Genomic DNA, 24,431 nt, shown 5'->3' on the forward strand with positions numbered 1-24,431 from the left:
CCTTGGTGTAAGGAGTAGCAACTTGACTTCTTGTGTGACATCAGTATGCACAAGCAGACATCAGGCATTTCTCCAAATGGTGAGAAAGCCAGTGACTACTCATGGGTTCACTTTAGTATTAAAACAAAACCTGAATGATTACATTGCTTGTGAGGGGAGGTACAGCCTGTGGGCAGCTATTTCCATGACAGGAAGCAATTCTTCCCTATTTTCTCAATGATGAATACTCCCATAGTGCCACTATCCATTAGTTCCTGGAACGTCTATACTTTTCTGCTACATTGTCTAAATTTAGAAGTAGAATAGTTCTCCTAGAATGATTGGATAGACTTTCTCTCCAGGAAGAGTTAATACTGCTGTTCCATGAAATTGCAGTACTAAGGCAGTGACATTTCATTGGCTATGCTGTACCGTAACATGACAGTGGCTTTTGTTATACTCTCTAACACTACTTGTATACTATGTGCTGCTCAACTTTTTTTTTTAATCCACTCTTTACAGCACTTTGGTCTTGGGGAAAAAGGCATAGAAATTACCAGGGCTTAGTTATATTGTTCAAATAAAGAGTGTTGGAAGAGAATGCAGGGAGGATTGGGAATGGAATATGGGGCCTTTAATCTCTGGAACCTGGTTTGATTCTGGAGCAATTGAGTGATGAATAAAAATTGTTAGCACCCAGTAGCTAGTGGGAAATGAGGTAGAGGTCTCTGTCCAGTTCCTTCTGGAATGGTGAGCCCATCACAAGTAGAACACTGCCACAGCATCTGATCAAAGGTGATTTCCCCATGGCAGTGTGGGGGAAAGTAGCTTGAACTGATTCTGCTCGTGCTTATTGTGGGAATAATGAGGCCTTTACTTTCCAGGGCTATCAACCTTTCATCCCTTACCAGCTCTAAATTAAGTTATAAAACAAACAGACTAGTTGTCTTTATCTTGAGTTGCTTTGATTTTAAAACAGACTGAGGTTTACAGTCTTATGGATGATGGAATGAGACAAACCTCCTGCAGAGAAACCAAAGCAGAGCTAGGTATAGATAACAGTAGTTGGAAAGGGTTAGCAACTAGAGGAGAGTAGAGAGCTGGGAATATCTCATGAAGGACACAATGGCATCAAGGAGGAGAGGGTTAGTTAGACGTTGGCATGGGCAGAGAATTGCAGTAGACACACAAGAGGAAGTTTGAATGGAAAGGTAGCAGTATGAGCAGTGGCGTTTGGCTGAATCATTTCTCAGCTGGATACAAAAACAATCGTCAGTTGTCCTACTTTTTACACATTAAAAGGTCACTTTGTTCACTTAAAATACCTTTTGCAAACCTTGCTGTGCAGGGATCTGGATTTTTCAGAGACAATTCTGTTACCTTCTGACATTTCCTATTTGCTAAGAAATAGTGCTGGCATGGATATTTATAAAAGGTTTGTTAAATGCTCCCAATTCTCATTGGCTTAGACCTTCCCAGATCTTCAAGGAGGGGTCTGAGAGGCATGTTGTACACTGTCAGAATTAATTAGGGGAACTGCTTTACCTTCTGAAAGTTATTTTGTTATAGATGTGATTTGCAAGTACTGAATGACCTATGGAGAGGGACAAATGCTCCAGTGAAGCACTCAGCACACGACCTTACAATCCGTTAATTTGAAAAACTATCTGCTGGCAACCTTTAGCATGTAGTGCTTGTCACTCGTCTAGAACAGCTGCAGATTCCTGTTCTCCTTGCCCAGTAATAAGGAAACTGACTTGAGGAAGGACTAAGGATCCTTAAAACCTGCAGCATGGGAGTGTGATTGTAGGAAATGTACTTGTTTGTGCTTGGTCACATCAGTAAGAAAATGCTGGGTTCTCTTTGAAGTCAATGGCAGCAGGATCAACGTAAACCTGGGGCATGGAACCTCTTTTCTATCAGAGGCCACTGATCCACAGAAGAAAATGGTGGTGAGGGCCTCCACACACCATTGTGAGGGGGGTACATGGAGGTTCTGGGTTTCTCCTAGACGCTGGAGAGGAGCCAGAAATGAGGGATGGAAGATGTGCTTGGGGCTGATGTGTGGGAGAAAGGGTTCCAGCTTCAGGGTGTGGGCTCTGGGGTGAAGCTTGGCATGAGGGATTTAGGGTGCAGGAGAGTTCTTAGAGCTGGGGCAAGGGTTGGGGTGCAGTAGAATGTGTTGGGTGCAGGATCTAGGAGGGAATTTGGGTATTGTAGAGGGTTCAGGATTGGGATGTGGGTGGGGGGGAGGGGCTGGGAGAGACCTTAGGGTGAAGGAGGGGTTCCAACTTGGGGAGTGAAAGGGAGGTGGTATCCAGCCAAGTGGCTCTTATCTCAGGCAGCTCCTGATCGGCGGGGCTAAGGCAGGCTCCCCACTTACCTGTCTCGATTCCCCGCTGCTCCTGGAAGTGGCTATCTAGGTGCGAACTGCCTGTTCCCATAGACACCAGCCCTGTAACTCCCATTGGGCTGGTGGGGGATAGCACGTTGGACTTTTGGGCTCCCCTGATTGCTCCTTCACCTAGAGGCTGCAGGGTTATGCTATTGAACCAGCCCTCAAGACGCTGGCCCCATGGTGGGGCACTGAGGCACAGGTCTTCTGGTCTGTGGCATGGAAACTTGCCATGGGCTGGATGAAATGAAGCAGTAGGCCGGATGTGGTCTATGAGCCCTCATATAAACCAAAATACAAACAATTGTGACTGCCTACATTGGCTTTAAGGCTTATAACGATCTGTAACCCAGTAACAGCTGCTGCCCTCCCCCCTGCCTTTCCTTCGAGGAGAGGGGCATTAACATGAAGGTCTGGGGCTTCCCCTAGCCTCTGGGATGAGGCCAGAAATGAGGGTGCTTGATTTCTTAATTCAATATGTGTTAACTACTGTATGCTAACCAATCTGTTCCACATGGGCTGTGTCTACACTGGGCCACTTATTCCGGAAAATCAGCCGCTTTTCCGGAATAAGCTGTGAGCTGTCTACGCTGGCCCTTGAATTTCCGGAAAAGCAACGATGCTCTACTGTACAAAATCAGCCGCTATTCTGGAAAAACTATTCTGCTCCTGCTCAGGCATAAGTCCTTATTCCGGAACACTGTTCCGGAAAAGGGCCAATGTAGACAGCCCAGTAAAAAACCCCAGAAAATACTGAACATGTAAAATGTTCGATATTTTGTTTTTCTTGGATGGAAGGCCGGCGGGTGGGGAAACGAGGAGCACAGTGATTCTTAAAGATACAGCAACCTTTTTTTTGTCCCCCCCCCCCCTTTTTTTTTTTTTTGCTCAACCAAGTTTTTTTCCTGCCCTGTTTGGGATTTTTGGTGAAAGCATCTGGCAAGCCTACAGATCATTCTGGGCTGTATGCCAGAGGGGAGGGATCCTCAAGCTTTATGTTAAGAAGTGACCCAGGGAGGGCAATGGGAGAGGTAGTTCCCTTTAGGTAATCTCAGCCTGTTTTGGCAGGATTCTGCACTGAGCGAGTGGCTGCCTGGCTCTGTGACTATTAGGGTCTTGGGTTCGGGCCTGGTGGAGTCAGGTGGGCCCAGGCCCCCCATCTGGACCATCAGCCCTCCCCTTTAATGGTGGTCTCTTGGGTATAGGCCACTAGGCCATGCTGCTATGAACCAAAGGGCCACCTTGTTGACACCAGCTACTAGGCCTTGCTGCCCTGGGTACTGGGGCTATCATCTTTGCTTGGGCCCTTAGAGCCCAGAATAGTGAAGGTAGAGATGGACAAATAGACTCAATGCTGGTGTCCATGTACCCAGTACCCCCCCCTTTCAAGATGGGGTAGGCATACACTGCCACAGTCCTCTTCCCAAACCGGAAGCTAGGTCCTAGCCGGGACCTGAATGATAAGAGCAGAACAGGCAGAGCTGTCCCCTTCATTGGATGGTGCAGGGCAGTCACACTGGGCCCTGTGCTTCAGCGGGACATAGGCCTGGGTGCTGCAGTGGCCAGCAGCAGTGCGACTGGCCCCACTCTGCCTTGCCAGCTGCCAGAGTCACTTGGGAGCGGAGGGTTGGGGCTTTGGGGAAGGAAAGACTGGGGGCTGGGAGGGGCAGAAGCAGGAAGAGGTGGGGTGGTGGCTTGGGGGTGGAGTGGGGAGCAGGAGCAGAGCGAGGAGTTGTCCTGGGCCCTGCACCCCTCCTCAGGATGGCCCTGGTTATAGGCTCCTTCTGAAACTGGCTTTCAGAAAATCGTGCATGACAACCTCATCTACTGCTTGGTTTAAACAGAAACGTCGTTTGCCCATAGAGTGGTGAGCAGCGAGCGGGGGAGGAAGACAGCCCAGCCTAAGAGCTACTGGCACAGTGTAGCTTTGTCTGCAGAGAATCCAGCAGGTGTCAGCACAGCCTGTTCTTTAGTTCGCCTGAGCCAGGAACACCAGCAGGTGGGAAGAACAGTTAGTTCTCTACGAGGTAGTTTAACTTGCACAGAGTGTGGGGCTCAGTGCTGGTGCTTTCCTTGCAGACTGTTGCATTTTATATTGAAGTCAAAATGCTGGGTCCAATCTTAACTGCCTCCTGTTAGCTAAGGAGCATCCTGTGCCAAGTCACTTCCAGCGTGTCAACCCCTGCACAGCGTGGATGTTAACTTCCCCCTTGTTTGGTGTGTTGTCTAGAAAACACCAGTTTTACTTTTGCTTAGGCAGATTTACTGAGCTTTAAAATAAGCCTGACTACCTTGAATTCAAGGTGAAATGCCCAGAGCAAACACATGCATGTAAGCTCCATCCCTAAAGCTTCAGCAACACAAGGTAAGTCAGAACACACACATCATCTTCACGTCCTCCTCCAGTGAGAAAAGGGGAATCTTGCATCCTGGCCTCAAGGCCACCCTGTCTGCGCTTTGATCAACTCAGGTGGGCTGGGACTTCCAGCGCAGAGGGAGCAGGCTGCAGCATTATGAATTGATTCACTCAAGCATGGTAGTTGAAGTTCACATAAATTATACCCATGTAATGGGCAAATAAATGGTGCGGAGAGGGTGTAACGGACTTCCTTACAGCCAGACTTCCATTTATCCACAGGCGTTTGCTTACAAGTGCAAGGCTAGCTACGGAGGAGATGAAAGAAAGTAAAGCTGACGTGGTGTGGGCTGGTCGGTCTGACTCCCCCTCCCCCCCCTTAACTCTTCCAGTTTTGTTTCTCTTGCTTTAATCCTCTCTTCTGGCCTCAGACTGTGGGAATCCTCTCTTCTGGCCTCAGACTCCTGGGGCTTCTTAACCTTTTTTGTGCATGAGCAAAAAATTGTCTTGGGCCCCCAAAGTCTAAGTACAGTAATCCACAAGCATTTTTGTTCCCATTAGTGATGCATATAATACATTGCCACATTTCATTGTATATCAGTCACAGCTGGCATGAAAAGGAGGTAGCAGGGGAATGGATGGGGGTGGACTGCTGGGGGTGCCAAAGAGAAGCTGGATGGCAGGAGTCCAGGGTGCTCTCATTCCCCCTCGCTGCACAGAAAGAGCAGATTTCAGGCTGTTGCGGGGCTGGCCCTGCGGTCTCATGAAGCACCACTCTCCCAGGAGCGCGGAAAGAAGGAGAGGACTGAGGAACAGATGTGAGATGGGGTTAGGGACAGAGCAGAGTTACATAGGACAGCAGGAAAAGTGGAACTTTTCATACCTTCCTACACCCTCTGTTGTATGCTAGAACCCACTGGATTTTGCATCACTCCACCAAGGATTAGCCCAGCAGGCATCTCCTAGAGATCCTCTGGTGGGTTGGATCTTAGGGCATGGAAATCAATTCCTTTACATGTAGGGGCCAAATTCAGAAGTGCGAGGGACAGTGAATAGACCAGAGGAAGGTGCAAATATGTCAACTTAGACTTACCTCTGCATTTGGCCTTATGCTCCCATGCAGCCTTCCTAGATGGCGTGTCGTGCTGTGTAACTGAGTTTCCCTGTAACCTGAGAACTACTTGCAGGCTCTCTTTTCACATCACAATTGGGTCTGATTCTGCCAACTTTTATCTTCACCTATGAAGTCCATTGGGATGAGGATGCCAGGAAAACCTGTTCAGAGCATGTATATTTCTCCTGTTCTACATGCCACTTGTGATACTTAAGAATCCAGATCAGGAAGCTCCTTGGCTTCACTTTAAAATGTCAAATATTGGGCTAGTCTCACACTGCTGTGTAGTCAAGCCTCAGGTTCTCCCCCTCACTCCTCCAGGTGGCATGAAATAAATCAGATCAGTCGCCTTTAGTCAATGACTTAATAGAGAGTTAGAGTGGTAAAGAGATGGACGGCCCCCCTCTACATCATTAGTTCTTATTTTTTTTCTATTTTTTCAGGGAGAATTTGACTTAGCATATTTAGCTCTTTGCTAGTGTCTGCTTTCCAGCTACTGCCTCTAGGTAACGGAATGAGACAGCTATTTAACAACTAATAGTTGAAAGCAGATGGCTCTTTGATCCAGGAGAAAGAGGCATAACAGCTGATGTCTGGAAGTTGAAGCTAGATACCCTCACTGTTAAAAAATATTCCCTTTGCTTCTGATTTGAGTTTAACTAACCAGTGGAACAGCTGGATGGGGTAGCTCCTCCAATACTCGCTGTCCTTAAGTGTGGATGTCTAAGAAAAATGCTCTAGGTCAGGGCTACTCAACTTTGGAAGCCCCGGGGGTCACAATGATACTCATAGCACATGCTGAGAGCCGCAACTTAAGTGTGGTTGTACATACATGCAAATATATTTGCAAATAGTTTCTTTCACACTGACGGTCATGAATTCAAAGATTAAGGCAAGACTATACAACACACAGGCTCCATTTAAGTCAGTTCTACTGATATTAATAAAATGCAATATTTACCTGATTTCCACCCATATGACAGCACTTTTAATGACAGTCCAGGAATTTAACTACTAAAACACGTATCAACAGAAGACCATTATATTGACTACTTTATTGTTTTGGCTCCCACCTGCAGACCGTGCGCGTGTTGAGCCCTGCGTAAACCCAAACGGGATGCATGTTAAGTAGCCCTGCTCTAGCTCTATTACAAGTCAGTGGGTTTGTTGCATGGATCCTCAAATTACATGGCCAATACTATACAGGTCAACTTAGATAGGCATAATGATTCTTTCCAGCCCTAAATCTATGAAAAGTGATTCAATTGCTCCATGAACAAGAATTGCAGGTAAGGTTCTATTGTACCCATATATTAATCACTGTATGTTTAATTTAAATTATTTGGCTCTTAGTTTCACATAAATTCTTGGTAGTTTTGCAGAACTCTTGCAAAGACTGTCACTCACTAAACAATAAAAAGAGCCAAACCTCCCTCGTGTAACAAATCCATTGTTTGACAGCTAAGGCACAATCTGCAGATTGCATTAACTCGCATCAAATTTTGAGTTAGAGGCTACACAAGCAGTGACAAAACTTACAGATGTAGCAGCTAGTGTACTTGTGCTAGCCTTCTTGGTGACTTGGCTAGGTGCCTTACAGTGGTTTTCAAGAAATTGCATCCCACTTAAGATTTGATTTAACCATAGTTTGATAAATCACTTTGTAAGTGAATCCCTGAAGTGTGGGAGACCAAACACATTGCTAAAAGCCCTGTATAATAAGGAAGGAGTCAGCTGTACCTGCAGAGGCTAAACTTTAGCACAGGAATTTAAATTAACTCATTAAAATCAACTTACAAATTAGCTCATTAAAATGCTGCACTGCAGATCTAGAAGTAGTGAATCTGTTTTCCCACTTCCTTGAGGTAGTGACCAAAGAAACTAAGGCCAAAGAACCAGTGTACTCCTCCTTGGTCCTTTTTAGCTCTGTAAGAAGAAAATGTTTTGCTTACTGAATTAAGCTCTGCTATTCCTGAGCTGCAACAGCTGGTATAATATCCAGGGCCAGCACCCACAAAGGCCCAGATAATTACATATATATTCAGCTGCAACTGCTGCAGATACATGGAATAGTCCCTCTTACACTCACATGACACAGAACTTACAAGCTAGCTCAGAGCATCGATGCTTCTAGCTCAATATCTTCTCCATCATATTAGCAAATACCAGCTGCTTATGTTAGTGGGTTTTGTTTCTCACATTTAAATCCTGGACAACCACGTTGCTTTATTGATAGCTTTATTTAATAGAAAGATACTTTAGATTAACATTGTATTGTTTATAGAAAAAGAGACAGCACACACAAATGAATACTATGCCATTATGTAGACACATTCATACTATCTCTATACAGCTGTAACTGTAATACTAAAAAGCCAATGATGAAAGAGGACTGAAACTGGCCCTGTTCTCACAGCTGATACCCCAAGACACAAAGTAAGCAAAATAAAATAAAAATACAAACAGCTTTCAGCTATAAATCTTGCAAGAAATATACAAACTCCAAATACAAAAGTAATAAGGAAATGTGTAAGCTAACATTCCACAGCCTCCTAGCAAATAGTGAAGTGGGAAAATAAGTTAAAAAGGCCAAAAGCATTTCCAAAGTTTTAACGCTTTTAAAAATGATTATTTCTATAAAGCCAGAATAAATTACCCAGAATTTTAGTGTAAAGGATTTTACCTACAGACCCCAAAGATAGAGAGCCATTCTGAAAGTGGAATGAATTAGGATTCAAAGTTCTTTAGGTAAAGAAATTGATCCCAGAATAGTCAAATCTTTTTTTGGTTAAGGCCCAGATGTCTTCGTCAAGGTAGAGAAGAGATCCAGACGACAGAGAAAATAATAATAATTAAAAAAAACCGAACAATAATAAGTAAATAAAAATATTTTGGGATTCAATCAAAAGCAACTGGTGATCCCTTGACCCACCTATTGATTATCTTGGGCTAGCCCTGGGATGGGGAACCTTATTTTGAGGGATCTGGGGGGCCCTGACTCATAGAAAAATCAGTCAGGGGCCGCACAAAATGAGAAGAAAAACGAACACACCCTCACTGAGAATGAGACTGAGAAGGAGAAAGAAACTCCTCACATTCTTCTTGCCCACCAGAGCCTAGGGGGGCCCAGGCTAGTCAATTTTGTGTGCTCCAGCCCTACGGGGGGACGGCAGGGAGGCTGGAGCACCGGCACAAGCTTCCCAATGCTGGGAGGGGGAACCTTGGGGGCCAGATCCAGGCAAGCCAGGGGCTGGATGCCTTAGGTTCCCCACCACTGGTCTAGGCTCTATTGGTTCAGCCTGACCACTTCTTGCTCAGTAAGTGATGCCACCGATGCCAAACCCTATATCTCAGTGCAAAAGTTATTTTGATACATAACCCCCCCCCCCACACACACACACTTGTTTTACACACACTGAAGACAAAGCCCAAGGCTCATGCAACTTTCTCTCCCCTTTTTTTTGGCTACCAGGGTAGCCATCTACCAGGTTGCCTGCTGCAGAGGAGTGAGGGGAAGCATCAGAATCAGGATACTTTCCCTGAGCCAGAAAATGTGAAATCGGTGCTTTTATGTTGGCTTTGCCTGATGATGAAATCCAGCAGGAGGCTGGAATGAGTAAGTGGACTGAATTCAAATTGAATTCCAGGAGTTAAATTGAAGTGGATGGAATTGCACCAGAGGTGATTTTGGCTCAGACCTCTCGCAGATGCTGTAATTTGCCATTCAGTTGCACATATTACTGTCAAATCTGCTTTGTGAGTAACGTTAGCAGATAATGATCTGGGCATGGAGGGGTTCTAGATAATTCTTCCTGCCCTGAAAGGCACAACAGGAACACACACTAATTTCCTTCTTATCAAAGGAAGTATCGTGTGATTGTGAAATTCTGCCCAATCACTCTCATCACTCGATTTCCTTTTATTTAGTAGGAAGACATGGTGTTTTCAGATTCCAGGGTGACACTTAACACACCAGCAGAATATCATCACTGGACTATTAAGTTGCCGCTTGGAAGTTTCACTCTCCCAAGCAGTTAAAGGCTGAACAGAAAGTTCTGATCAGCAGTGACTTTTAACATTTCTCTGCTGATTCAGCTCTTGGCTCTTGTCATTTCTTCAAGGCACTGTCTAATAGCAACTTTTGCACTTTACTCAGTTGTAGAAAACCAGGTTATTACAACCAGATCCTAGCATCTTATTTGTTAAGGCCTTCTTCTATTTCCTCTTGATTCTCCTTTTTAAAGGCTCTATTGTAAAGCCTGGCAGGGATTTCAGGCAAGTTGTAATCTCTGTGGGGCAAGGACTGTGGATTTGTATGTGTTGTTAAGAACCTATGACGTGGGTTGATTTCTCAGTCGAGAATGATGTATTAATTTAGATTGTAGACAATCTGAACAATCACTGGGATAAAGAAAAACAAATGTAAGGTCTGATTCTCCACTGCCTGGCGCAGAATGTGGTCATTTACCCCTGGGCAAAGTGAGTGAGAAGTTCTGCCAAATGATGCTAGTGCGTGACTCGACTCACTCTGTCGCTAAGTAAATGACTATTGAAGTTGCAAGGCACCGGAGAATCAGGGTGTAGCCGCGTAGGTGTCTCTTCCACAATTGACACTTGGTAATAGATGAGTTTTGCTTGCTTGAGAATGTTCGCAGCTGTAAAGTCCCTTTTTTTTGATGTATTGGATCTACCATAAAGAGGGTAGATGTGTCATTGCTGGTGGGGAAACACATACACCCAATAATTGTAGATGAAGTTGGACAAGTTCATTTGAGTTTAATCAGTGTAGTTTCAAATAGCTTCTTCCCAGAATTCACTGCTAATTCAGCTCGCAACTGTTGTTTCCCTAATGTCCAGAGTCAAAACGATGAAGCTGCGAGTTCTTTTGGAGCTGTATCTTTACACTCCTTTCATTAGGTGATTCATTAAACTTTGGTTTCATAGCGCTGAGAATGTGTGGTAGCAGTGACCACTGTGGATTACACTAAGCTCCTTAGGGTAATCAATTCTTCCAACTACAAATATGCACCTGCATCACCTGTATCTACAAGACCAAAAAATGCACCATCCACATTTGAGAAAACAGCGACTACGCAAGTATGTCATCCAATTTGATGTGTCCAGCGCTCAGGTTTTGAAGCTCACCCCACATACCTCCAAGTAACTGGATGTTTGTGTGATGGTGGCAGGAGATAAATAGTTTGTTGAGATTTATGCTGTTCTCATTCAGCTTCAGCATCAGCTTCCCGTATGAAGAACCTCAGGGACTGCTCACACAGCTCAGAATCACTGGTTAGGTTTAGCATCAGGGTCAGATGATCCATCAGGTCACATGCAGAAAGATTTCTTCCTAATCATATGGGATACAAATTGTCTACCCTGCTATTTAAAAAAAAGAGAGTTGTGGGATCCCCAACAGACAGAGTACCATCAGCTACTGTCTCCATTGACCAGTACGACTTACAGAATTCCATTCGTTTTTCTCGTCTATTTACAGCTGCTCTCTCAACGGTCATGGCGATTTCTTAAGGCAACATTCATGCTAGCAAATCAGCATAAACTAGTTTCACGGTAACTGATTTTCTAAAGTCACTAACTGTGGATATTCACCCACAAACCTACACAAATTAGGAAAAACCTCCAGAAGCCTTCATAGTGCTTTGAAATTCTCCATCATCCGGAAGGCTTTGTTACACATTACTGCAACTTTCGCCGCTTGAATATTCACCAGTTGCAGCTGGCAGTGTGAATTTCACATACCTTCCCTTTTCCCAGCCGTTCCTGATGCGCCGCAGTCTTTGGTGGATGCAGGGCAAGTGAAAGAATATTTTTGCTAAGATCACGGTACATGGCACCAGTAGTGTGAGGGTGTAACTTGGCGGCAGATAGAATTTGTATTGGTTTTCATCAAAGGCCCTGGTCCAGCCAAAGGTGAGGGTGTGGATCGTGCTGACTAGTAGGGCAGTAAATCCAAGGGTGGACTAAAAGGAAAAGAAACCCACCATTAACTGAGATGCCATATGTCTCACAGGAGAAACACTTAGTGTAAATAGTGATAGAAATGTAGCCGTGTTAGTCTGGTGTAGCTGAAACAAAAAACAGGACAATGTAGCACTTTAAAGACTAACAAGATGGTTTATTAGATGATGAGCTTTCGTGGGCCAGACCCACTTCCTCAGATCAAATAGTGGAAGAAAATTGTCCCAACCATATATACCTATAGCCCCGAACTTAAATCTGTCCAACACATTATCAATAAACTACAGCCTATACTGGAACAGGATACTACACTCCGAGAGGCTATGGGAGACAGACCCATGGTCTCCTATAGACAACTACCTAACCTCAAGATGATTCTTACCAACAACCACAGGACATACCACACTAACACCAACCCTGGTACCTTCCCTTGCAACAAACCCCGTTGCCAGCTTTGTCCACATAGTCACTCTGCTGATACCATTATTGGACCTAACCAAGTGAGTTATAAGATCAAGAACACATATTCCTGCGCATCCAGAAATATAATTTATGCCATCATGTGCTGAAAGTGTCCGTCTGCTATGTACATTGGACAAACGTCTCAGACACTTCGCCAAAGAATCATTGCCCACAAAACAGATATTAGACGGGATCACAAAGAAAAAACAGTTTCTTGCCATTTCAACCAGAAAGGACATTGTCTCAATGACTTGATTACCTGCATCCTGCTTCAAAGACCTTTTAAGACTACACTTTAAAGAGAATCCTCTGAACTGTCATTCATGCTTAAATTCGACACTTTACACCTAAGCTTAAACAAAGACATCAATTATCTTACCCATTACAAAGATAGCTTCCCCAATTATCACCTCTAATATCATTAGCTCACAGACATTTACCTTCTTCCCCCCACTCCCATCCCCCTTCTGTTCTGAAATTTGATTTGTCCTTTTCATATGTGTTCATTTTTTTAATTGTATCCTTTAGTATATATAGTTGTGACAATTTTCTTCCACTATTTGATCTGAGGAAGTGGGTCTGGCCCACGAAAGCTCATCACCTAATAAACCATCCTGTTAGTCTTTAAAGTGCTACATAGTCCTGTTTTTTGTTTTAGTGTAAATAAAGCACTGTGCACTTATATGGCACTTTGCTAGAGTAAGACACTGCCTACCTGAACAGCATAATAGCTAAGGCTTTGAAACCTGCTCCCACTGAACTGAATGGAGGTTTTGCCATTGGCATTGCTGTGTGCAGAACTGGGCTCTAGACAAGACAAGCATCTTCAAAGCATAGTGTAACCTTTAACCCCTTACAGCTGCCATCAGGCGCCCCCCATAGGTTGGCACCCCGGGCAGCTGCCCGGCTAGCCCATGCCTTAATCCGGCCCTGGTGCTACCTTCAAGTGAGTGACAGTGTACAGAGGTTGAGTGAACTGAAGCGGAAGCAAGTTGAGATAAATGGCAGCCTAGAGTGGTTTCCCTGGCCCCAAGTGGAGTTTGGGTAGGTTCCGTTGGTAGCTGCAAGCGGGGCAAATCCCAAGCATGTATTAAATAGCTCCTTTTGAAGACACCTGCACAGCCCGCAGTTGCTACAGGCCACTTATTTAGGAGTCTAAATATGGACTTTGGAGCTTAACTTTAGTCCCCCCTTGTCCTCTGAATCTTGATCTATGCCTCTTGTTATTCATAGCCAAGACACACTGCTATTGGGTGTCGGGGTGGAGTAAAGATCAAATCAGCTTATCTGTGAGTGGTAGGAGCCAGCTTTACCAGATTCCTCAAAAGTAACTTTAATAACAACAAAACAGACCAACTGTGCCTGTCCTGCGGTGTCATTAATGGGGCATTTTAAATGACTGCGAGGTGGAGAAAAAAGAAGCTCTATGGGGAGTGCTTCCTTGTAAGGGGTACGTAGATAGGTACTTAAAAGGGCCACGTCATTTGGAGCCCCTTACTGAGTTATGGATTTCATCCCTACATCACTCTTACAATTTCGGGAAATAGTATCCCCACCTTACAGATTAGGAATTTAATCGTGGTCCCACGGGAAGTCTATGGCAGAGCTAAGACTTGAGCAGGTGTTTGGTAAATGCCTGTGTAGCACCTTATCCCCTAGTTAGTGGTCTCCAACCTTTTTACACCCAAGATCACTTTTTAAGTCTCAGAACAGGCAAAGATCTACTGCCCCACCCCTTCCTTGAAGCCCCGCCTACATTACATGAGGAAATCTAATGTAAATGTACTGCGCAGGTGCGCAGTTCAGAGAGAGCTCAAGAGTTGTAGAAACCCTGAGATCTACTGGTAGATCATGATCTACTGGTTGGTGACCACGGCCCTAGATCATCCTTCAGACCAAGCCCAGCCTTTCTTCCTACTCAAACTCCTCAAGTTCCTAAGTGATAACAAGCCCCGCCCCACAACTAGGTAAGGAGAGGTGCATCTGATTTGGAGAATTAAGAATGATAACTAGCCCTGATTGCAGCTGAAAGATGCAGTGCTCGTAACAGCAGCAATCCAAGTCATCATGGCTCATACATCATTTATCTGCTGTTAGCTCTCACTGGCAGCAAAATCCCCAGGTGAAAAGTGGAAGGAAGTGCCAGCTTGTGACTAATCTTTCAGAGAAAAGATTTAAAATGGGGAGGAAAGAAACGTACAAAGTGGAGCAGTAACATTCTGCATTAGGAAAAGTCTTCTTTGGAGAGTTACTCCAAAGGGGTTTTCACATAAGGGATGGCACTTGAGGCCAAAGTTAATTATTTCCGCCACTCACTACAGGTAAAACTAGAGGGCTACGTCTACACTGGCCCCTTTTCCGGAAGGGGCATGTAAATTTCACTAGTCGTCGTAGGGAAATCCGCGGGGGATTTAAATATCCCCCGCGGCATTTAAATAAAAATGTCCGCCGCTTTTTTCCGGCTTTTAAAAAAGCCGGAAAAGAGCGTCTAGACTGGCCCCGATCCTCCGGAAAAAGTGCCCTTTTCTGGAGGCTCTTATTCTTACTTCAAAGTAAGAATAAGAGCCTCCGGAAAAGGGCACTTTTTCCGGAGGATCGGGGCCAGTCTAGACGCTCTTTTCCGGCTTTTTTAAAAGCCGGAAAAAAGCGGCGGACATTTTTATTTAAATGCCGCGGGGGATATTTAAATCCCCCGCGGATTTCCCTACGACGACTAGTGAAATTTACATGCCCCTTCCGGAAAAGGGGCCAGTGTAGACGTAGCCGAGCAGAAGCAAAAGTTAGAACAAAAGAAGACAAAGGATCACACTGGATCCGTTAGTATTAAAAGAAAAAACAGCTGCCTTTAAATATCTTCGACTGTAATGGGAGCTGTATTGGGCCCTCTGTCCTCCTACAATGTGTGTCCTGTGTGCTACTGCCCTCTGCTAGCTGAAGTGTCAATGTGTGTGATCAGCACTGCGTAGTGGCTGAAACATGCACATAAGCTGAGACACCAAGTCATGCGAAGATACATCTACACAGCCACAAGAGACCTGTGAGAGTGAGTCTTAGAGCTCAGGTTGACCTGGACTTGCAGGGTTCATTCTGGGCTCTGAAACCCAGCAAGTGGAGTCTAACCTTCAGCCTGAGCCCGAATAGCTACATGTCTATTTTTAGCCCGGCAGTGCAAGAGTCGTGGGGCCAACTGCTATGATCCCAGCTCTGAGCCTTGCTGCCATGTCTGTTTGTTTTGCTGCACAGATATATCCCTCGAGGAGGCTCATTGAATGCACAAGGTTGAAAGTTTCACAGGTTACTGGCCTAATCGGATGAAGAAGCTGTCAAGCATCCTGAAAACACTTGTAATTAGTTTGCCAGTTTTCTAGCCCTCATACAATATTGGATTTAAGTTCTGTAATTCTTGCTCTCTTTTTCCGTTCAGTTTCTATCTAAGAAACTATCTGATTAACTGTACAGTTGGACTTCTCTGGTCGAGCATCCTCAGGACCTGACTGATCCCGAATGAGGGGCTTTACTGGTCCCTCCCCTAATGGCTTGTGCTGCCCTGCTGCCCCCAGGGTAGGGCTCCAGCCCAGCCCTCCTGCTGCCCCAGCCCTCCCTCCCGCTGGGGCTCTCCCATCTGGAGCTTCCCATCTGCAGACCTGTTCTGGCCCCAGTAGTCGTGGAGCTCCAGTCCCAGCTGCAGCTAGTGAGTTTTGGTCCTTACTGCAGAGCCAGGCAGCTGCAGAGCTCTGGCCCCAGTAGCAGCTGGAGCCCAGGCCAGAACTCCCTGCCATGCCACCTTCTGACACAGGACTCCTGGCTGAGTCACCGGTTCCCCCCCCCACCGCCACATCACCAGACTTCCCAGTTCCTGGGTTGTGTGGTCCCGGAACATCTGTGGTCTGTTGCCAAACTAAAGAGTCCCAGTTTAGGGAGGTACAAGCAGTACAATTTTGTATGCTGTTACCGTATAGGTTTATTGCTTCTACCCATGCAGGATTCCATTAATTCAGCATGTGTAGAAGTACTCTCTGCCTCCCCCAGGTCTTCCATTGTAGATTGGTCCTTATACCAGCCTCATAACAATAATATCTGGGGGTATGTCTACACGGACTAGCTAGTTCGGATTAGGCTTCCACGAGGCGTACAGCTAGTTCGGATTAGAAGCCTAATCCGAACTAGCTAGTCCGTGCCGCGTGTAGCCGTGCAGCACGGAGTCCGAACTAGCCGGCATTTAAAAATGGCGCCGGCCGGCTCCATGCAAATGAAGCCTGGGAAATTCAAATCCCGGGCTTCATTTGCAACTGCGGATGACTACATTACCCCCGCTAGTTCGAACTAGCGGGGTACTGTAGACATACCCTGACAGCCTTCCAGTAATGAGTACAAGAGGGTTAGTCGTGTTAGTCTGAATATGCAAGAACAACGAGAAGTCCTGTGGCACCTTATAGACTAACAGAGATATTGGAGCATAAGCTTTTGTGGGCAAAGACCCACTTCGTCAGATGCATGTAGTAGAAAAAATTTTCTACTACATGCATCTGACGAAGTGGGTCTTTAGTCTAGAAGGTGCCACAGGCCTTCTCCTTGTTCTGCCAGTAATGAGGCCTCAATGACCATGGCGAACACCTGTCCCATGTAGCTCATTTAGACTTGTCTGTATGATGCAGTGTTCAGAGTGATGTTCTGCTTCCTGCCTAAGATAAGTTTACTGCTTCTACTCCCATTGGCACTGCAGAGTCAACAGAGTAATGGGGGAGTGAGCTGGATTCTATGTTGGCTCTCCCATCATCTCCCATCTTGATTTCTGGTGATGCATGAGCCAGAAAGAAGCCAGGTCAGACTGATGTTCATATTCCAAGAGGGGTCTGCAGGGCTGGAAGTTAATAAGCATGCCCCCCACGCCCATTTTTCAATCTGGAAGCCATTCCAAAATGATAAACATGGAAGCCTTGTGCGGTATTTGAGTCACAATTTTAAAACTGAAACACTGAGGAAAATGAAACATAAGGGAAGATAAAAAAATTTCTCCATTTAAGTCAAGTTTTGCACATGTATCATTCATAAAATAAAAATGCAATGTCTACATCATGTATACGGCCCATTAATCTTAAATACTCGGAGATAGGCAAAGCTTACTGTAAAACTGAATTTTTTAAATAGCAAATCCTCTGGGATTGTGCAACAGCACAAGCGTGGTTGTTCTTTCTGTAAGGCTGCACATACGAGCAAGTTTTTGGGCAAGTTAAGCATCAGAAGCATATTTTAGAGTGGCGAGATTAGACACTACAAAGATATGGTGCTCCCATTACTGAATAAGGCCTGAAACAATCCAGATGAGAACTGGATAATAATAATGAATGGATTCATTTTTTAAAAATTGCTGATAGATAAAACTCCCACAAGACCCTCAGTCAATCTGATTTGCCTCAAAATGAGCAAATAAAGAGCACTTAACTTGGAAGTGCATTTTAAACTCATCACGGGTGAGGCCAAGACGGGAGTAAAGCTTTGATACTTTGATACTTGTTCAACTTGCACCTTTCCAACTCTCTCTCTTTTCAAACATGTATATAGGTTTTGGAATGTGAAAGAACTATGTTAGTCTCAATTTCATTATATCTCCTAAATGCTTTAGCTGGTGTTCTGCATTGTACAGTGGCTACATATGGAGACAATGAACAAGAAAATATAATATTCCACCATGCATTAATTCAGCAGGAAAAAATAAACATTGGTACATGCAATTTTACATCTAGTGTGCAAAAATAATAAATGCATCTATTATTGTTGTGATAATTTCTCCAACATTACCAATTTGCTTAAAAATTAATAATTCAAAAATTCCTCACTGGAAAACCTAGAAATTAGCATTTAAAAAAAGCTTAAACTTGCTTCTCCAACAAGATATTTCTGCAGTAAATCTCGACAGCTCCATTGCCTTTTCTGCATTGTGTTGTAAAGTCGTATTGTTATCCTGCTGTTACTGAAACAGATTCAAGTGAGCAGGGATTTCCATACACTAAGCCAGCCAGTCACAGGGCAGGAGAGCCAGGAGCTATTTTGGAAGAGGGAGTTATTTATTTGTTTGATACCAACACTAATACATTGTTAGTATGAACTGAGAATGGTTACCAAAGGGCATGTACTAGGCTCTCATTAAATGCACTAGTAAGAAACCGCTGTGCTGGCTTGCAAGACCATGCGTGCATGGACCCACATGGTATGTCAACACTGCAAGAGCAAACATGATGCACTAAGTCTCAGAGTCTGGGTCAGCTGACAAGGGCTCAGGTTGCTGGGCTAAAAAAAACCAAACGTAGATGCTGTGGCTCAGCTTGATTCCAGACCTCTGAGCCACAGGGAACTGACCCAGGCCAGCCGCAGCGGTGCTGTGGGTCTTTTATTACAGAGTAGATCAGGGCTGGGCAAAATACGGCCCGCCAAGCCACCGGATCCGGCCCGCGGACCATCCTGCTGGGACCCTCAGGCACACAGCTGCGTGGTTTACAGCACAGTCTGTGCGGCTCTCTGCTCTGCAGGATTGGGGAAGCTTCATGCAATCTCCCCCGCCTCCAGCCCAATCCTCAGCTCCTATTGGCCAGAAACAATGGCCAATAGGAACTGACCCCAGCCAATCTCTCAGCTCCTATTGCCTGCAAACAGCCAGTCAGAGCTGAGAAATTGGTCTGGGGGCTGGGAGAAGTGCAAATCTCTTTCCCTTTCCTGAGCTGAGAGCCACGTGGAGGGAGCAGCCTGCAGTTTCAAGTGGGGCTGCAGCAGGCAGGGACCCCAGCCTGGCTTGGGGTGCTGCAGCGCTGCAGGTTTAGGTAAGAGCTTTCCAGCCAGAGCCTGTCTCTGGCACCCAGCCCCTCCCACACCCCAACTCTCCCCCAGGTCACCATCCAAACCCTCTGCACCCCCCTGCTCCAGGTCACAACTCCCTCTCACATCCTGCACCCACTCCCATAGCTCTCCCCCCGGCCAGAATCCTCTCCTGCACCCAAACACCGTCCCAGATCCTACACCCCATTCCCCTGCCCCAAGCCACCACCCACACCCCTTGCAGTTTGCACCCCCTTTTCCCCTTCTCCCAGATCATAGCTCCCTCCTAGACTTTGCAACCTCTCCTAGTGCCCCTCCCCCAGGTCAGAATCCTCTCCTGCATCCATACCCCCTCCCTAACCCTACATCCCTAATCCCGTGACTCCCTGCTTTGCCCAAACTCCCTCTCAGACCTCACACTGTCTCCTGCATCCCACTCCCTTACCCTGTGTGCCCTTCCGTGCCCAATCTCTGTCCTCGACTCCGCCCCCCTAAAGAAAAGTGTGGCCCTTGACCACTTTCCAAAATCTTGGAGTGGCCCCTTGCCAAAAATGATTGCCCACCCCTGGTGCAGATGTACTCCAAGACACATCACTGTGGTGGAGGGGAGCAGGCATGCAGCATGCTTCACAACTCTGAAAGGAGGAAGGTTTGATATTTTCAAAAAGTGAAAATGGGAGCCTAAGTCCCATTTTCAGAAGTAATTTAGGTACTTAGGAGACTCCGAGTCAGTGGGACTGAGGCTCCCGAGTCTTTACTGACAATGGCCCCTAAGCACCTCTGAACATTTTATTCTTCGACTCCTAAGTCCCGACTGAAAATGGGGCTTGTGAACTTTGGAAAATTCTTCCCTGAAAAGTATCTACAAGTGCCACTGGCTCCTTTCTAGTAGAGCAGCCCAGTCCTTTAGAAGTAGTCAGGGTATTTCGCTTATGCTTGTTCTGTTTTATTTAAGTTCTTGCACTGAGCCCATCACTGGGTATCTAAGGACACTCAGGCCAGACCCCTGTTTCAAACGGAATCCCAATGCAACAGGGACTCCTGTAGGACACCTCAGCCCCTGTAATGCAGATCAGAGGAGTGACTTGACCTGTTCTGATGACAGACAGGGTGGTCTAATGAACACAGCCCCGCAGGAGGAATTCTCTTTCCAGCCTGGCTGCCTGTCTTAACCCACTGGTATGTTCACGCCAGTGCTGCGGTGACTCTCCATTAGCCAGTATTCATTGAAGCACTACATGAAGGTCAAGCAGTAGCAATGGAAATGCCACACTACTCCTGATATGCTCCCAGTGTGGTCATCTCCATAGATGCCAGGTGCCATTCCCCAGCTTGCAGCATACTCTCCACAATTCCCCATGCGCAGCAGTCCGATCTCAACTCCTCCCTCTATTTTTAAGATTCGGCCACTGCTGTTAATTCCCCGGTGCCGGCAGGACTCGAGAGTTTGCTGTTAATTAGGCATTCTGCAGCAGCACTTAACATTCGGGAATCCTGACTTAGCGCTAAACCCCTTTACTCTCACCAAGCCTTTTAATAGATTTGTGACTATTGTTATTAGGATGGATAATCTGAGGCATAAATCCCTTCGTTAAGACTGCAGCCTAGCCAGCCTATGTCCCCAGCACATTTCCTCTGCAGAACACCTTAACAATCAGAAGGAAGCACTTTCTTCTAAAATCCTAACAATCACGGATCTCTGCTTGCAGCAGTCATAACTGCTTGCATTTCTATGGTGCCTTTCATCCTGATGCATCCCAATGCTCTTTGCAAACTCAATGCCACACGATCATCACATTATGCATGACTGAAAAGCAGCCATCTCTATGGGGGAACAAGCCAACTGGAGGGACCGTTTCTGCCCTCACAGGGAAATGGACTAAAATGACCTAAAAAGTATTTTGCATTTCTAACTACTATGAGAGCTGTTTACAGAGCAAGGCAGCATCCTGCAAGGGTAGAGGGTAGGGATGTTAAAGACTAGTTGACTATCTGTTAAGCATTTGCTTATCGGATAGTCGGTTGACTAATCGACTTCCGGCCCCTCTTGCTGCCCTATGACATAGAGGCAGCAAAAGGGGGGAGGGATAGGCACTTCAAGGTGGCAGCACTGCACAGCTGTGCGGCTCTGCCACTGGGGACTCTTGTGCATTTCAAAGCAGACACTCCCATGCACCCTGGAGTCAGTGGGACTTCCTGCTGGCCCCGGGCTGTATGCAGAGTTCTGCATTCCTCCTTTGAAATGTACAAGAGCCCCAGGAGTACATTTCAAAGGAGGAATGCAGAAGTGCTTATCGACTAGTTGATTAAATGCATTTTAACATCCTTAGTAGAGGCTGGGAAGGGAGAGGAATCAACTGAATGTGGACTTTTAGGCAGGCAAAGCCTTTGCGGGAACGTTTGCCAGAAATCAGAGTTAGCTCCGCTAACGTGGTGAAGGAAAAAACAAAGGGAGAAAGTTTTAGGCAAGGCACTAAAAGAGCAGCAGAGTCGCTCTCGTGCACAAAGTCTTTTGTTAATGCGCATGCAGCTCATTAATGGAAGTTACAGGATTGCACAGGGACAAGAAGAAACCGGATGTCTTTCAAAATCAAGACTAGATCCTCCAGCCCTCTCTGTGAGAGAGCAAAACCCCAAACACAACAGAGTGGACGTGTTTCTGCAAGCTGCGGGGCAGTGTGGCCGTGGGGTGAAACTCCCCAACATCCTTGTGAGCCCCAGAACCCTGCTCTCTAGCTCTCACTGGGGAGACGTGCGAGGGAGGACGATGTAGAATCCACTGGCCCAAAACCGCGTGTGGTGGATGGAGCAGCAGATCACGCTCCAGCCCTTCTCCTCACTGCCTGCTGCAGCAGCTCTCTGCTGGCACTGCGTTCCACCCCCTGCCCACACGCAACTCCTGCATACCAGGAAGCAAGTGGCGTGCTCCAGTGGAGAATTTGGCTCCCCTTGTGCCTTTAACCACTGGAATAGGCAAACCTTGACTTTACCTGAATGAAACTGAATTCCCTCCAGTTGAGAGAGTTTGCGATGGAAGGAAGTGAAGTGATGGCAAGTAACGACAGCAGGCCCAGGGCCATTATTCCATAAGAGATGTAAAGCTCCATTCGCCAGACCTCCTCCTCTATCCAGACATCGGCCTTCTTCTCCATGACCTGCAACAAAGAAGATTAAGCAGCTTTTTCCACGTGAAGCGGTTAGTGCCAGAGAGAATTATCTGAATAACTGAAAGGGGCCTTCTTGGACGTTTGGTTCTGATTTAATTAGACTAATACTTACTTTTAATGAGCTGCCTTCTTGTGGATAGAATCAGAACAACTTAAGAGCATGTGTCATAGACCGTTGTACTGTACACAGAGAATCTCCTCTAGCTTTGTGTGTAGCAGTAGGCATGGAGTTCTAACCCTGTGGTCATTTAGCCATGGAACAGGTGCAGCACAAGCTCCTTTACTCGCTCCTACCAACATTCTTCTTCTGAAGGAAACTTATCTGGGAGGAACAGAATAGACTGGCCTCCAGGATCCACTAACTCCATTCACAGCCTGATGTTAAGAAGTGTTACGTCTCCACAATTCTCATTACCCTCCATAGGACTTTCAGCCCCTCCGCACCTGCAGGATCAAGCCCTGAAGTTGCATTTAGAAATGCAATTAACATGAAAAGTCAGTTTAAAGCCAAGAGCAAAAGTACAGATCTTTGAATACAAAGCGGCCTCCTAATGGCATTCATTTTAAGTGCACTTACAAGGAAAATTGTTCAAGCTAATTGAAGCCAAGATGAGATTTATACTGTAGGGCAGAGGTCAATGTTTAGAACAATCCATTTATCTCATTAAATGGTCTTAATTCACTAAGCGAGGGCATGGCTAGAAAACAGGAGGCGTAAGTGAAATGAGCAAGAAGTCCTGTCTGGCACTGATTTGTGACAGGCACGGATGGAAAGCACAGTTGAGCGTCAGAGCACCTCCCCTCCCCAACAGCAAGAGCACAGCCCAGCAAGAGATCCCTCCCAGAGCTATTTCCAATGGGCAGAGTTAGTTCACTCGAGCATGAGTTTGCCCACTGGGATTAGTGCAATAGCTTTCTGAAGGAGCATCACAGCAATGCTAGCAGTGGGGTAGGTGTGTTTGCATTTCCCACCCATCTTCTTTACCCTTTACCAGAAAACCCATTAAAAAAGCAGCAGTGGAAAATCCCACAGATGGTTTTGTGAACTCAAAATCACACAGAAGGGCACAACTAGAGTGTCCCTACTAAAAGCCTGAAAGCCTGCAAGTAGCATGTAGAGGGAGACAGCAACATTCAAAACCTGGAGAAACCTCCCCCTAGCACTGGCTTAGGGTTTCTATCCCCACTCTTCCCCCATTGCTCCCACCTTCCATGGGTTCAGAGCTCCCTGAAGACAGGAGATAGATTCTGCTGACTTTATTCACCCCAGGAGCAATGGCAATGGGAGCTCTACTCTCTAACTGGACCCAAGAGACTGGGAACCTCTTGTTGGAAATGATACTTGTCATGGCTTATCAGAGTTGCAAGTACAGCTATCAACTGGGCAGCGGAACACCAGCCAACCTGACCTGTGATTCCAAAGTGACCCCGGGTCCTTTGGGAACGGGGCGTCTGCCCAGCTAATAACTCACGTGAGATGGGTCTCATTCTGTGGGAAACAAAGGTTGGAAAGTGAAGCAGATGACTCAAAACCTAGGTCTGCTCCACAGGATTAGGGCGGATGTATAAGATTATGCCACGTGCTGATTGGACAATGAAGGTATTACCTGCTTGACGGCTGTGCTAATTAGCAGATACCGATGAGATCGTCGCATGGGCAAGCACAGGCTGTACACAGCGTGCAAGGCTGCGCAAAAGAAACTCAGAAGGCCAATCTGCTTTCTGTGCTGTAGCCACTGGTCTAGCCAATCTGGAAAGCGCCTGTACTTGGTGCCATAGTACAGCTGGAAAGAGGCTGCCAGGACCCCGGGTAGATAAACGAGAGAGAGCATGACGTAGGCTACACAAGGCAGTGAGCTATTGACCACCTCCACTGGCATCTTGTAGAACTTGTTTTTCTGTTCCCGGATGTAAGGGTGTAAGACCTGTCTGATGAAGTTGTAGGTGTAGAAACAGAGAAAGAGACCCAGAGCCAAAAAGACAGGGATTTTCCAAGCTGGGAGGAGGCGCAGGGGAATGTTCTCAATCTCGCAGGCTGAAGATAAAGATCCCATGTCCACGGGGGTGAACCCCATGACCTGAGCAATTTCTGCAACTGTACGTCTGGCTTCTTGATTATCACAGCAAATCAAGACCTGCAATGAACCAAAAGATACATTAATGGGCAAA

General features: G+C 46.1%; 1 protein-coding gene across 1 annotated transcript in view; it reads right to left on the reverse strand.

The window, feature by feature from the left end:
- Positions 1-8,065: 8,065 nt before the first annotated feature.
- Positions 8,066-24,431, reverse strand: part of STEAP3 (STEAP3 metalloreductase) — a 39,704-nt gene continuing 23,338 nt past the window's right edge. The window contains exons 3-5 of the mRNA XM_075933223.1: positions 23,870-24,397; positions 22,086-22,250; positions 8,066-11,825 (exon numbers count right to left, since the gene is read on the reverse strand). Of these exons, the coding sequence (XP_075789338.1) occupies positions 11,535-11,825; positions 22,086-22,250; positions 23,870-24,397 (984 nt within the window). The 3' untranslated portion in view covers positions 8,066-11,534. The remainder of the gene's footprint in view (positions 11,826-22,085; positions 22,251-23,869; positions 24,398-24,431) is intronic.

The sequence above is a fragment of the Pelodiscus sinensis genome, chromosome 7 (assembly GCF_049634645.1).
Source record: "Pelodiscus sinensis isolate JC-2024 chromosome 7, ASM4963464v1, whole genome shotgun sequence".
Lineage (NCBI taxonomy): Eukaryota > Metazoa > Chordata > Testudines > Trionychidae > Pelodiscus > Pelodiscus sinensis.